This window comes from Chaetodon auriga, chromosome 2 (assembly GCF_051107435.1).
Source record: "Chaetodon auriga isolate fChaAug3 chromosome 2, fChaAug3.hap1, whole genome shotgun sequence".
Lineage (NCBI taxonomy): Eukaryota > Metazoa > Chordata > Actinopteri > Chaetodontiformes > Chaetodontidae > Chaetodon > Chaetodon auriga.
In genome coordinates, this window is record NC_135075.1 from 3,303,807 (window position 1) to 3,319,526 (window position 15,720).

A 15,720-nucleotide genomic window follows, 5' to 3' on the forward strand; every position below is an offset into this window, starting at 1 on the left:
TCCTGTCAACACAAGTGATGCTTTAAAAACAAACTCTACACAAACTACCCCATTTTGCAGCATCTGGGATGCCCCAAGACACCCCGACGAAAAGTCTAACACGTCTGAATTTTTTGTCTAGATATGCCTAGTGTAATATCTCCCATGGTGTGTTAGCATTGACCAATGAAGTGCTCTCTCCAGACTGCAGTCAGGTGACAAACATGGTGAAGAAAAGGAGGAGGGATGCTGAAGTTGCTGCTCTCAGGTGGGACAGTGAAACAGAAGACATGTTTGATGCCCATACTGTCCTCTCCTTGCCACCCAGGAGTGCATCCACGGCCGTTTTTTCTAACTTTTCTTCATTTTTTTTCACTACACAAGACCACCAGCATTTTATACAACCCTTCTATACAGTGGTTGCTACATTTTTCCTTGTGTGCCATTTATATGCAGATTTGCTCTCAGTGTTACCTGCTTCAGGTCCACTGTGTGTCAGTTGGATTGTGAATTTTTTTTGTTTGTTTGTTTCTGGAACAAACATCTCTACAGCACAATATCGCTGGAAATGATCTTAATTACCCAGACCTCTTTCTTGTAGAGAAGCCAAAACATAGTTGTGTGACAATCTAGACCTTAATTATTTCAGTTTATGCTGTGTGTCAAAGGTACATATTCCCAAACAAATGTGCGTTTTCTCAATTTACAACACTGATACATGACATGGCTGGGACCAGGCAGTATTCCAAGATGTGGTTTATATGTAATATACTGTATGCAGGGGTGCACATAAGGCTAAACATACATGTCCATGTCCTCCTAAGCTGAGGATTTTGCTTTAGTGAAGGTGAGTGAATGTCAGAGGTACATATTATTCACGTGAAGGGGAAACACAGGTAATGCAGAGCATTGCACAAACTATCAGGGGGAAGTTAAGAGCAAAGTTGCAGTCTGCTGATTTTGTTGGCTGCTCTTTGATGGATCTGAGGACTGACCGAGACTTCACTGTGAGAGAATGGATACACTCAAAGCAAGCAGGAAAAAGACTGGTCCTCTGTGTATGGTTTAGTCTAAATGGTAAATACAAGCAATCCAGATTGTCAGCAAGGAGGTTAAATTGTCTCTTACGCTGCCTTTGAGCAGTGCAGCATGTGAGAAGGGATTCTCACAACACACCTCACTCAACATTATAAAAACCAAGTACAGATCTCATCTCATGTACATCAAAGATGACCACAGAGACATTTGACCCAAAGCCAGCTGTTGACCTGTGGATGGAGACAACTAATCTGAGACTCAACTAGGACTCTCATTGGTCAAGTGTTGAAACACAAGATATTTCATTGCTTCTCCATAGTAATGAGTTATTACAAATATCTGTGTTGTCAGCAGTATGAAGGTAATATGATGTAAATGATATATAGTTTTCATCTGGATAATCTTCTGTGTACGTCTATTTCCAGACTTAGGGCACACACGATAAAGACGTAACAGCTCCAATGGATGATCTAATGAGCTTGTATTATTTAGTGTTGTTTCTTATTGAAGGTTTTCCTGCTTGACACACAGACCACACATGGTCCTCAGGTGACTGAAACCATGTCCTCATAAAAAAATACCAGGCACGAGACAGCAGTGTGTGGGTATTTTTGCAACTGTCACAGAGATCAACTGTGTGTGTGTGTATGTATGTGTGTCTTGGAGATTGTGGCCTGCCTTTATCCAAATATGCAGAGGCGTTTATTACAAAGCGCCACTAGATGGAGCTCTTGTAGGCACGAGCGCAAGCTGTATGCACAGACGTGTTTGAATTCAAAGACAAAAATGTGAAAACAGAAGTTTCAAGTTTTAACATATATAAGAGGTCATTCATTGCACATGTTTTGGAGTCTATAATGCTGAGTTAAATCCAGACTGATGATTTAGGAGCACAGCTTGTCCTGCATCTATCTAAAATAAAGTTTCACTATGATTTCCTATCATGTTAGATTCAATCAAGACTGTTTGAATTGTTAGGAGCTGTGGTTCAAATCTTAAGTTGTTCTTGAATTCTTCATGTGGTTCAATCGATGTCGAGGAAAAAAAGTCATCCTCTTTTGTGCTCACGAAGCTGAATGAGACAAGGTTACAAAGGCAGAGTCCTTTGACCCTTTAATTTATACTGAGATGTGATGTCACCATAATAAAGGCTATTATTCATTTGATATATCAGTAAGTTACATAATACACAAACACTGCTTAATTGTGTTAACAGAGCATAATTTACTGCCCTTGACTGTTCTTTGTTCTCCAAGTGGTCCCAGTTCCTTTTTTGGTTGAGAAATGACCTTCACTCCACCTGGCTTAGCTTGGAGGCCACTCCTCTGCATCCAGGTCCTCTTCATAATATTATATATGTCTCTCTTCTTTCACTGTGTCTTCACTGTCTAAAAGAAAATGTTTGGCCAGTTAAAGAAGGCTAGATCAAATGTGCATACTTTGTCATGCTAACTAACCCAGCCATCCAGCCAGTGGGGTCCTGAAACACCTTCACAACATTAAAAAAGATAGTTTACTTCTTGAAAACTGGATATAAAACAGACAATGACACTTTATTTACAGACTTAACTATACTGTGGAAAAAGTATATTAACAGTGAAAAAAATATACTTTACTTTGCAGCATACTTTTAGCCGATAGAAGCCAAGTCTGAAAGTGTCTTCTATAGACCTCATCAGACTTCTAAACTATTATTCAAGGTAAGGATTCTTTTGTCCCATCAGAGCTTGCACATTGGGAAAGATGCCAATTTCATGCTTTTCTTTAAGCACCATATATATATGAAACTTGGAGATTGTATATATCCTAATAAAGTAAACTAAGCAATAGCATTATATCCCCAAAATGTGTTGATCCACTCCACTATAGTATATTTTCCACAAATATTTTCTTCGCACATGATCTCACTGAGTAAATGAAAGGATGAATGAACAATGAATGGATGAAGACCTGTTTAGAATAATGTGAAAAACATCAAAGATCAAAACTATGTCAGGCAAAAAAAAAAAAAAAAACTTATTCACTATGTTAATTTTTAGTATTCACTCATAGATATAGAAATGAATGGAAATGAAATAAACTTACAATGAATCCTAACAATTGAAAATCCATTTCCAAAGTGAAACACTTCAGTCAGGTGATATACACTTAATTAGTTAAAGAGTGAAAACAAAAAATGAATAAAGCCTCATTTTTTATTTATTTATTTATTTTTTTTCAAATCAATAAATAAAAACTTTGTTAGGTTATGTTGTGATTGCAGTAATGATTGAAGTGGTCTTGTCTGGCCTCCACCCAGCGTGCTCCAACATGTGACCTCACTATGAAGCGACGCGCACACGTGAACTACCATGCTTGACAACTGCTGGGGGAAGAAACCATTTGTCGAAAACTGATGGGGGGAGGGAGGTATTAAACCCAGTACTGTACAACATTTCTGTAAGTTGCAAAACAATTTAAATTTAGATTTATTTGGTGAAGATAGTGTTACCAACCATGGTATGTTGACCAGAACACAGATAACCTGGATTTATTTTTGTTGATCAAACGTATTTAACACCCCGTGTTCTTTCGCAATGGTACATCTGAACTCTGCAGTCCTTTGACTGGCGTCAAGCGCCAACATGGAGGCCGAAATAGGCCGGAAGTGTAGATATTTTTGCGATCTGAAATAAAAGTACTAAATTTGAATAAAATGGATAAATATGAGTTGATGTTTAGAAGACAGCAATACGTATTCAAAATATGGCGCAATCTAAAGAGGAGTTAGTAAAATAATGTGGGTTATTTCATTGTACTATTTGTATTGTTGGGTGTGTAACTATACAGCTTATCACTTATCTGCTAAAATGAGTGCTTCGCATAGAAAAGACTTAACATAAAAACAGGGACAAAAAAATAATGCAAAATAAATGGAGAATGAAACCCACTTGATTATGATAGTAAAAGTAAAATAGAACAAGGATGAAACTGACAATTCCTAACACGAGATGGAAAATAAAACCCAGAATAAAAGAGTAAAATATATGTAAAAAAAATAAAAATAAAAATAAAAAAAATACACAAGAGGGAATGCATAAAAGTAAGTTAAATACAACAATTTTAAAGAAGCACAGTAATGCCTAAGCATTAGGCAAAGCACAAAAGTCTTTAGGCCTGTATGAGGAAGTCATAGCTATTTGAAAGAGGTGGCTTCCCTGATCTGTAATTGGTCCGTACAGTGTAGCTCTGGCAATGCGGAATGCTGATTAAAACGTGTAATGAGCAAACACTTCATAAGATTAAAAGGATCACACATTACCTGCCTAGTTTAACATACTTTATAAGAAAAACGTTACATGTTTTATTTTGAGGGCCTTGACCGGATATTGTCTTATACATTCTCGAAATTTACTGATCTCTTCTTCCGCTTTTCCTCCTCCCCCTTATAGCCTACAGTGTCGAGTCAGTTTCTTGTCTCTGTTCCCCATTCAAATAAGGGAGAGTGAAGAAACGAACGAGCACTGCTGATATTTACAACATGTGGACATTTTTGTATTTAATATTTGATTCGTGAAGGAATCACGGGGACATATGGATACAGTTGGTGGTGACAACTGGCGGAGACGCACAAGGAGCGCGCGAGCGTGCCGCAGACAACAAACCGGAGCACGAGCCGACGAGTCCAATGTGCTGCGGGGTCTCAGCGTGGGAAACACGGAAGAAGACCGTGTCATGAAGGGGGACACCGGCCTCTTCAAGCAGAACAACCTGGAGCAGAGGGTCATGGCCCCCCGATACAGCCTTCTACGGGAGGTGGGAAGGGGCACATACGGCGTGGTGTACGAGGCGGTGGCCCGGAGGTCCGGTGCTAAAGTTGCCGTGAAGAAACTGCGATGCGACGCGCCGGAAAACGTTGAGCTCGCCCTGCAGGAGTTCTGGGCGCTGGCAAGTCTGGAGAAACGGCACCAAAACGTGGTTCAGCTGGAAGAGTGTGTGCTGCAGAAGAACGGCATGGCCCAGAAAATGAGTCACGGGAACAAACGGTCCAAACAGTACCTGCGTCTGGTGGAGACTTCACTAAAAGGTGAGCCTCTGGAGTTCTCCAGCGTCCCTCCAGCAGCTGTTTGAGCTGAGTCACTGTAGCAGAGATCAGAGGTGCGTTTGGAAAAGCCATTAATTCCACCTCACAGACGTGTGTGTTGCACCAATTACTTTTGGGGGTCATCCCGTAAGTCCAGCCCAGTATTAAATTGTAAGATTTTTAACGCAGTTTAGGCACTGATTTATTTACTGTGTATGGTCATGCTGGGGTCTTTTTCAATAAATTAATAATTAGGATCAGTAAAGTGTTTCGGTCAGTGTTATTAACACAATTTCACCATGCTGGATATTTGATCTAGCAAACAGAACGGGGGGTTAAATTAGGCGGTGTTGCGTTTTGTGTAGCTGTTTGTTGTGCCGACCTGTGGGTGGATTTCAATGGGCCGATAGAAAAATGAACGCTTGTAAGGTGTAGCTCGCAGGGTTAGCTTTGTCTTCCCAAATCCCCCTTGAAGAAGAATTGTTGTTGTCGCCATGATGCAGACTCGCTGGGGGATGGGTAGATTTTGTGAGGGAGCTCCTGAGGCTCAGACTCACTAAAATGGAGTCTGCTGTGTTGGCTGTAGTCACAGAGTTATTCTGCACATTCCTTTGACAATCATTGCACTTTTGCCAAATCTACATTCACCTTTTGTCTTATTTGTAAGCCCTGTATTCACGTTTTGTGCCAGTCTGCTTTGCTCATCTAAAACACGTTTTGTCATGATAAATCACTTTATGGGAATATTGTGAAAGAGAGGGTGATTAATCTCTACTCACACTTCAAACCACCAGTGAGTGTGTAGTTGTGTGACCGTGTACCCCCTCCATCATAGTGCTACTTGATCTGTCAAAGCATTTGAAATCTGCGCCTCAGTGGCCTGTTTGGAGTGGTTTTAGTAACATAAGTAGACCTTCTATGAATAATGGGCACAGCTCTCAATCGTGTGGCTTACAGTGGGTCATTAAGGATGAATACTTAACTCTTAACATTCAGTCTGGCACGTTGTTTTAGCTGATAACCTCAAAGAAATCCCGAAGCATGTCCCCATGGACATGGTCCCACAAAGTTTCACTAAGCCTGTTGGAATTCACCCACACATAAGCTTTACAAGAAGGACCCTGATAACGAGACATAGGACACATTCAGTCACATTGGAATCGGTCAGATAGGTACCAATTTCAATTTCACATATCATATGTTACACTGATTCATTAAAATCTAATCCATAGCTGGCTGCCTGTTCTGACAAATCATTGATCTTTTCTTACGATACCTATGTTTTGGTTTTTCCAACATATCTATCATTTCTTTGCACATGTCTCCTCTTGGAGAATGGTCTATCATTGCATCTCTGTGTGAATGACTCTGTTGCAGGTGAGAGAGTGATTGGTCCTCCAGAGGAGCCTTGCTACCTCTGGTTCGTCATGGAGTTCTGCGAAGGCGGTGACCTCAACCAGTTCATCCTGTCTCGGCGGCCCAACTCACAGACCAACAACAGCTTTATGCTCCAGCTGACCAGTGCTGTTGCTTTCCTGCATGAAAACAACATTGTCCACAGAGACCTCAAACCTGACAATATCCTCATCTCCGAGAAGTCAGGGACTCCAGTTCTCAAGGTGGCCGACTTTGGCCTGAGTAAAGTTTGTGCGGGTTTAGGAGACACCACTGAGGGTAAAGAAGGCGAAGACAAGAACAAAAATGTCAATGTCAACAAGTTTTGGTTGTCATCAACATGTGGCTCAGACTTCTTTATGGCTCCTGAGGTATGGGAGGGCCACTACACAGCCAAGGCTGACATTTTTGCCCTAGGGATCATCATCTGGGCCATGTTGGAAAGAATTACTTTCATTGATGCAGAGTCTAAGCGGGAGCTGCTGGGTACATACGTGAGACAAGGAGCAGACATTGTGCCGGTGGGTGAGGCACTGTTAGAGAATCCAAAGATGGTACTGAACATCCCACAGAAACGCAGGTCATGCATGTCCGATGGCGTGAAGAAGCTGCTGCAGGACATGCTTGCTGTCAACCCTCAGGACCGGCCAAATGCTTTTGAGCTGCAGGCCAGGATGGACAAGGTTATGTGTGCTGCATGACCCTCAACCAGGTACATATACCTTTATCTTTACATAAACACCCCCTGACTTCTTTGACCTTTTTAATGTGCTGTTTTGTTTATGGATTGCTGCATCTCCACTGTGGACATGGCATTTGTATGTAGCCCTTCAGTGCCATGTCATCTAAGACATGTAGGGACAAGAGGAAGATGACAAGTGTATTCACGAGAAGGGACACGTCCTCAGGGAAATTGTATTTCCGCGTGCCTGACTACGTGAGACTAATGTGAATTCATAATGGCTTAAGTGACAAATGTGAGGGATTTAAATGCTCCACCTTCATATCAGTCTTTGTCGTCTGGTCTGTTCAGGCCTATACTTTGATGACTGTCAGCCGGATGCAGTACATGACGTTTGCGGTGTGACGTGTTGTGGCTTGTTCAGTGAAGTTTACTTATGTGCATGAGTAGCTGGTTAAGAGCAGGGTGGGGCTGCTGTTAGTGTCTTGCCCAGAGTACACATGTAGTACCTCCAATGACTGGATGACTCCTGGATAAGCGTGTGTGTGTCTGTTGTGCTGGAGCTAACAGGACACCTCTTATGCAACTAAAGCCCCATCCTCCCCCTGGCCCCGGGGCCACAGATCCATCAGCGCACAAACGCCTGGGTTTTAAAGAGGCCGAGTGAGCACGAACAGGCTCCTCCCTTTGTTTTGATAGTTACATTAGAACATGCGATGGTGAGCCCCTAGTTCCTTTCTTGTGTGTGTGAGAAAGACATTGTATCATACATTTTGCCTTTGTTTGCTCTTATGTCATGTACCTTGCTCATGTGGGGGATGGGTAGGAGTGCATATTATGTGAGAAGGGCAGGAGAAGGAGCTGCAAACACCCCAGCTGACCTTCCCTCTCTTGCTCTACTTTCTGCCTGTCAGCCCCCCCCCCCCATTTATCCTGTCTTCCATCCCCCAATCAGCTCCTCACATGCTCACCAAAGACTGAGCTAGATATTTGTTTTGTGTCTTTGTGACTGCAGTGAGCTTAAATAGGCCGGTATATTCACATGGTACATATCTGAGTTTTATTTAAAGATGAATACTTAACAGTGTGTCAACTAATCGGAACTGGTAGCACACACGCAGTGCTGTGTTTACAGACCTTACTGATGTAAGAGTCTTGAACAGCACCTGAAAAATAATAATGCCAAGCAACAATGTTAAACTAACTTAAACAATGACAGATCTCTTGTGAAACCTTTTACCTCTTCATGCTCTTTTCTTTTAGCTAACATTAGCCGGATTCTTACTGTTAGCCATGGGGCAATCATCTTCACCGCTTGAAATGACAAACATTACTGGCAGCAAATTAATCAGTTGTAGTTTAATAATGCAAGTTACATGACAAGTGATCTGTACTCAGCCAAAGATTGTGTGGTAGAGAAAAAACACCACAGACACTGGAGATTGGCTTGCAAATTGTGTCTTGCTGTTGGTGAAGACCAGCAGGGTGGTGTAGTGTTTCTGCCCTCTCTGCCAACAAGTGATTAACAATAATTACAAATGGATAAAATTATGTACTTAGAAATGTCAAAAGGTAAATCTAAGTAGATTGATTAGGGAACTTAAAGGATCAGACAGATTCAACTCCAGTCCCCATCCCCATATTAAAAAGACCAGCTCTGCAACAGAATTAAACATGTTTAGAGCCTGTTCCAAAAACTGGTTTAGTTTAGTTTAGTTTTTTTTGTGTGTGTGTGTGTGTGTGTGTGTGTTAAAGAAAATGTCCCCGTTCATCATCCCCCATTCACCTATACAGGAGCTGAATTTGTTTATTCACTTGTTCAAATTGTATTCCAGTTTAAAGTTCTGCATAATTCTAGACATGGCTGCTTTGAGTGACAGCTAGCCGCTAGTTTACAGCAACCAGGCTTTATTCAGCTCACCTCAGCTCCAGCCACACTCCACCTCTTTGCCCGTTTTTGGAGTAGCTGCACATTAGGTGGAGTCAGGCACCACCAAGATGGCGATGGCAAGAGGCTGTCTGTCATTTTATACAGTCTATGGATCTGACACAGCAGCCATTTTAAGGCAAACATACTGTGTAGTCTGAATTCAGCATTGTTCTTATGGATAACTGGACTCATTGCTTTGTTGTATAGATACAGTGTTTGATTGTTAACAAACAGTAAACAATACATTGTAGAACATGAAGGTACACCAATGTTAACAGATGCTCCAAGCTGATCCGAAGTATCGGTATCGGGGCTGATCGATTATTTTAATGAATAGCTACAATAAAGTCAGTGAAAAACCGACCCCTTCTTTACTATAATGTACAGTGTTTGTCTGCCTCAGCCAGCTGGTGACCGCCAGGCTCTACACTGCACAGCACACTGCTTGCAGATAGTGAGCGTGTGTGAATGTATTTGTGCACACTGCTGTGAGGTCATTAGCAAACAGTAGTACAAAACTTTCGCTAGCAGCTTCTCATTTGCAGCCAGTGCTGACCGGCGCGTCATTGATTAAAATGACCATCAGTGGCAGATCCAATCAGCGATCAGCTTTATCTTTAATTCCACGAGTAACTTAAGAACCGGCCCAAATTCAACCTGGCCACTGTTTGTGTGCTCTCTCTGAGCTGGTGTCTGTATGCATCCAAAGATCCTTTATGAGGGTGCACCGTCCGCTCTGTAACACCACTGTACAATCAGAGCTAGTGTTCCTGTAGTTCCAACAACAACAACAACAACACAGTAAGACGTCATCTCTCTAGCTGATCATCTCTAGCTGGTTACATTAATTTCAGGAGCCACACCCCCCCAGTTAATCTTTCACTGATATCGTATCAATTATTTAAGATGATAAATCTTTATAGTTTTGAACCGGGGCCCATTTGAACAAAGTAACCTTTGCATCTGTCAGCCAAATTTCCATTCTACATAAAACTGACAAGTCAGCACAAGCCATTAAAACATGTTGTCTCTAAGAGCTGGAGGATAAAGCTCTAAATCCCTGCCTGAACCCTTTTAAGTCAGTTATGTAACAGTATGTTGGCTCAAACTGTATCCATGCCAAGTTGCTGCTCATCGTAAAACACACCAGTTCTCTCACATGGTGCTGCTGGTCAGATTTAACAAAGGCTTGTTTGTGCTGGAGGATTCACCAAAGGCTCCTCACTGCTGCACAATGGCTGATGATAATCCTCAACACATCGCTTTACACACTGACACGCTGTCAAAACATATTGGCATTATTGTGTTGATGTGAGGTGGAGCACAGGACCTCCCAGAATATTTGCAAGTGTTAGTGGCCATGGAGTCAGCTGTCCTGTCAGTGTGATTGACAGCAGGCCTGTGCCCTCAGTAAAAACCTCCTGATGGTCTGTCCCACCACACCTCAGGCATCAGTTTCACCACACTGAGTGACCGGCTTCACTGTGTTTTATTGTGTCGGCTTCATTTATGGTTGCTAGAGGTATCAGTATCCATAGTCATTCAGTTATTTTGGCATATCCCTTGAGATGTTTTTATGTGTGCTGCTGTCTTTCTTGCATTAGCTCTGTCTGTCCGTCCAGCAGGCAGGACACTCTGCAGTGGGCATTGCTGTCAGAGTCAGAGATGCAATGTGGCATTGCTGCGCTGACTCAGCACACCACCGTGTACATAGACTGCTGCAAATTTCATGTGCTCACTGCTGCACAGTAAGACTGTGTTTCAAATCAGATTCGTGGAGTATTACTAACATCTCCACAGATGTCTCTATGCCACACATCTTACCAGTTGGCAGCTGGCTGTTGGGTGAAATCCTCAAGGAGGCTTCAGTGTCTCCTCAAAGGAAAACAGTTTGTTTGTAACAGAGCTGATGACAGATGTTTTGCTAGGAAATAAAGATCTGTCAGGGGAGCTGCACTAAAGTATTTGAGCTTACAATATCAACAAGTGACACAGACAAACGTGGAAAGCATCACTTACAGCCAGTACAAGCGTTGTTGTCCACTACTCCTCGTTTCTTACACCGTGCCCACTGCCCAGTAGTGAGGCTAAAAACGTCAGAGGATGTTGTGACAGGAAAAGGACACTAAACTCAAAGGATTTTATTCTCTGTGCAGCAAGAATGTGCTCGGCACATTTCATAGCACTTTGTCCACTGGATTAATGAAGATCTTGTGTGCAAAATTGCAAGTGGTGGTGTGGGAATTGATCAGTTGACTTGGTGACTGAAATAAGATAATGCTATCACAACTTAAAACCTCTGTCCTTTGTGGTCCTTAAACAAACAAAGTAAACAATAACACATGAATACAAAACCAAAGCGGCTAAACACACCTTCCTAGTTCTGTTCATGATGTAACTACATGTACCACATGTTCCTGAGAAAGCATCTTATCAAGGACGCTGTCTGACGTGTGCAGTAGCAGAATAAAGAAATGTGCAAACAATGAACAGTCTGGGTCATATCTTTTGAGAAGTCATTGAAAGTCAGTGTCCAAAATAAGGACATAAATCCTCTTCTAAAGAGCTTGGGTGTGTTTTAGGGCTGCAGCTAAGGTTTGCTTTTAGTATTGCTAAACTTGGCATTGATATTCTAAATTTGTCACTTATTTGTTTGGTCTAAAAATGTCAGAAAATATGCAAAATGCACTTTCAAATTTCCCAAAGTGATGCTATCGTATCCGTTTTTTGTCCAAGTGACACTAAACCAAAAGATTCAGTTTAAAGTTATTTAAGACAAAAGCAGAAAATCTCTGCAACTGACAAAAATGACGTAAATAATTAATTGATTATCCAAATTGGCATGATGTTAGTGCTCGAGGAAAGGTCACGCGTCATAAGAAACATTAACCTCGGTGCCATTAATGCTCATCTGGCTGGTAGATGTCTTGATGTGTCACTGAGGACCACATGCTGCCCAGCATGTCCAGCTTGTTTCTTATTTACAGGCAACGACACGCGATGTTTACAAATGCACAAAAACAGGTTACTCAGAGAAACCAGGTCACGCAGGTGATCATACAAGTTCTCTCTGGCTGCCGTGTCCTTAGACAAAATGGAAAATCTCAGTTTTGTGCCTTTTGCTTTTAACAGACTTGTTTTCTTAAACACTAAACGTTATTTTTCTTGCGTTTCTCTGCAGACTCGTGTTTCTCTCTGGAGCTGCTACATCAGCGAGGGTCTCCCTGTTTTAATCTGAAGACTGTGAAGATATGGGACAAGCAAAGGAAAGCTGTTGAATGCTGTTCAGTTTCAGTGCTGAAATGTTTTTGCTTTCTTTGAATTTGTTTACAGTGAAGTCATCTGTCAGTTCTGATAGAGAATGTTTGTCTTGCCCTGAATATTACAATGAAGCAAGCAACATTATGTCTACTGCTTAGTGGGAAGCTTGGTTAAACAGACGTAGCTATGCCTCCATCAAATAGAGGTCTGGAGAACTTCCCATCAGGAAACATGAAACAGTGACTCTGTGCCAAGGACACAGAGGACATCGCAGTGTTTGACTCTAAATTTAAGTTAAGGTGAGGCATTCGTTTACAGTAGAAATATATATATGTGTGTGTGTGTGTGTGTGAGTGTGAGTGTGTTCACAGGGTGATTGTCTCCAGTGGTCTGACACTTTGATAATATTTGATGAAAACAAAACACTGTGACATCAGATCACACTGCTGCTGGAAACCTCTCGCTTCATGTCTTTCACTTTCTATTATTTTGTTGCAAACGTCAGTCTGGTCTTGCCTAAGATATTTCACTTCACTGGCAGTTAGGATTGCCTCCACATGCTTACCTGTCTTGTGTTGGTCTATTTCCTGTCGTTGCAGCAGTGATCTAGTAAACATCATTGCCATGTGTTGCCCCAGTGAGATTTGATGGCTTCATGTGACAGAAAACAGCGTCACCACCCTTTTTCCTGTTGTTGGCTTTGAAATTCTCCAGACGTCTGTTTGTTTACATTCAGGTCTGCTACATAGGAGTTATAGGGTTATATGTGTGAAGTCCATTGTGGTGGTATGTCATTTTGTATTGCGATATCAATATATACCATGATAGTCAATTTTCTGGCAATCCAGTGAATTAAGTACTTGCAGAAATCGTTTAAGTCCAGTACTGTCATGAAGTGGTCATGCATAGATTCACAGCATTGCCTGCAATGTTCTGATGCATCCAAAGCTTCTGAAGTGATCGTTTCCTAGTATAAACAGTAGAGCAGAATGTGTGATGGTTGTCAGACTTTAAGAATCTCACAGTAACAACCCGATTAGCCACTGGGTGGTTTTAGATATTTTCAGCCTGGGTTTTGTTTTCCTTATTTTACTGTCGTACTGGAATTTTAGGGTTTATGTGGAACCTCAGCCACACTGAAAACGTTCATGAAAACCTGCCCTTTCCACACAGCGTCACCCTTTACTTCCACAGCCATTTTTCAGATGCTTTTTGGCATCATTAACACACCCTAACAAACCTCTTTACTCTGCCACCTTTCTAAAGTGCACACTGGTGTTGCGGACATTCCCTCCATTTACAAATCTTCAGTGAAACGTAGTCAACAGACTGCGTTTCGCTGTAAAGTGGAAAGTAAAGCCCAGGTCAAATTTAAGCAGAATTAAATTTTGGGACCTGATTTTTGTGTTGTTAATACTTGTTTTCTATCACTTTTGGTCATAAAAAGTTGGCATTTTATTTACACTCTTTACAAACAGAAATGTGAAAACATCTCTTATCAATACATTATTGTGCTAAACTGTGTTGAAAAGAAAAGCATAAACATGCCCCAAACTAGACACATGGGATAGAGTGAATGTTATTTTAATGAGGAGCATATCAGGTCACATGCCAGCTTTTCACACGCCCATGCTATCTTACCCACTCTTTGCCTTTGACTAGAAACCCACTGAGGACAAAACATTTGGCATCATGGACACTTTGATTTCCATTGTAATCTAAATCTTTATACCTATGGTGCCTTGGAATTGCTAGTCAGGTAAAAAATTTGGCTCAAGATCAGCTGCTTTATTTTCCTTTGGTTTGGCACTCCAAATACATGGTCAGGGTACGTGGTCTGGACGAGTCTAATTATGGACGAGGACTGATAAATGTAATTTGTGCCCACAAGAAAAATATGTTTTTCAGAAATGTCCAGGTGATCATTTGGAATAAGACATGAATCAGTGTTTTTACTGTGGACCATTTGCTTGTTGATTAAAACCATGTTTTTAAAGGGAACTGAAGACTTGACGTGCCATCCACGTAAAAGCAGCAAAGCGGTTGTTTTACACAGTTTGACGCCATTATAGGGTCGAAACTGTGACAGATCAGATTTGTTTCTTGTTGAGAAATGATCACTCTTAATGTAAAAATCAGTCACGGGCCTTTGTGACACATAACTGTGCCTGCGATTAAACGTGGAATGTGAAAAATATTGAGTGTCAAGACATTTTGAAACATTTGTACAGTGACCCGCAGCTCAATATTGTAACTCTGTTGGTATTTTTGCCCTTAAACCAAAGGTCCTAATGCGGAAGCGGAAAGTTTCCTGAAGTCTGTCATATGTTGAACTTAACTGGGACCCTGAATGATTTAAGAGAATCCTGTTTCTTTTTAATTGTGCTACCTCACGTTTCTGCACATTTTCACCTTTTCTTCATTGAGCCATTGTTTCATCTTTCCAACAAAGACATTCCTCAGTTAGAAACAGACCCAGACACATTTCAAAGCAGCAGCTTTGTTTTTCATGTCATCACGGTGTGTGTTGGGTGTGTGCAGTTTTCCTTGGATTGTAAATGCATCATAACGCTTTGGAATAAGTGACACAGCTTCTGACTTCCATTGGTTGCTTGACTGTCCATGTCAGTAGGAAATGGGTTTACATTGATCCAGATGTTTACACGCCTTTAGCTCAACATAGACCACGGTGTACTGTGCTTAATGTTTTGAGCTTCATTGAAAAATGTACCTCAGTTCCTCACCTTCGTTTCACTAATGTATGAACATTTGATTGTGTGGGGTTGAAATGATAATCTTGAACCGGGAATAAGCTAATGGTAGAGCCAAGCTTGAGATGATCAGCTTACACACTGTTTTATTCTTAAGATTTATTCTGATTTCTGAGGAATAGCTTTTCTTTTACTTTAATTTAGATGAATGTATTTGAAATATCAAGAGATGTAAGCAAACCCTTAAAATATTCTCCATGTCCATGCAGCTGCCTCTGGATGGTTTCCTTTGGAGTTGGAGTAATGTACCTGTAAATGTGTGCGGGGAAACCGTGTTCAACTAATGATTAATAGGTCACTTGTTTTACATGCAACACTCTTCTATGCAACTCTGCCTCCCTGGATAGACTGTGGAACAATCCAGGCCTGGCTGGTTTTGTTTGAGTCCTCTGCTTCTCGCCCTGACAAGAACTGTCCTATATAACTGGACCCTGTTGTGTTCAGATGGCTTGACCCTTTATTTCAACAGACTCTACAGTCCTTGGTTGTACATGTTACTAAAGCCATTTGCTTAAATGAAAACATGGTTTTTGTTGTTTTTTTATTGTTGAATTTGTACATATCAGGGCTCTGTTTCAATAAAGGTTGGAAATACCTCTAA

General features: G+C 41.3%; 1 protein-coding gene across 1 annotated transcript; it reads left to right on the forward strand.

Moving 5' to 3' along the window:
* Positions 1–4,402: 4,402 nt before the first annotated feature.
* Positions 4,403–15,720, forward strand: LOC143332564 (serine/threonine-protein kinase 35-like). The gene is made up of 3 exons (XM_076750170.1): positions 4,403–5,083; positions 6,458–7,187; positions 12,269–15,720. The coding sequence occupies exons 1-2, from the start codon at positions 4,591–4,593 to the stop codon at positions 7,174–7,176; spliced, it is 1,212 nt and encodes a 403-aa protein (XP_076606285.1). The 5' UTR covers positions 4,403–4,590; the 3' UTR covers positions 7,177–7,187; positions 12,269–15,720.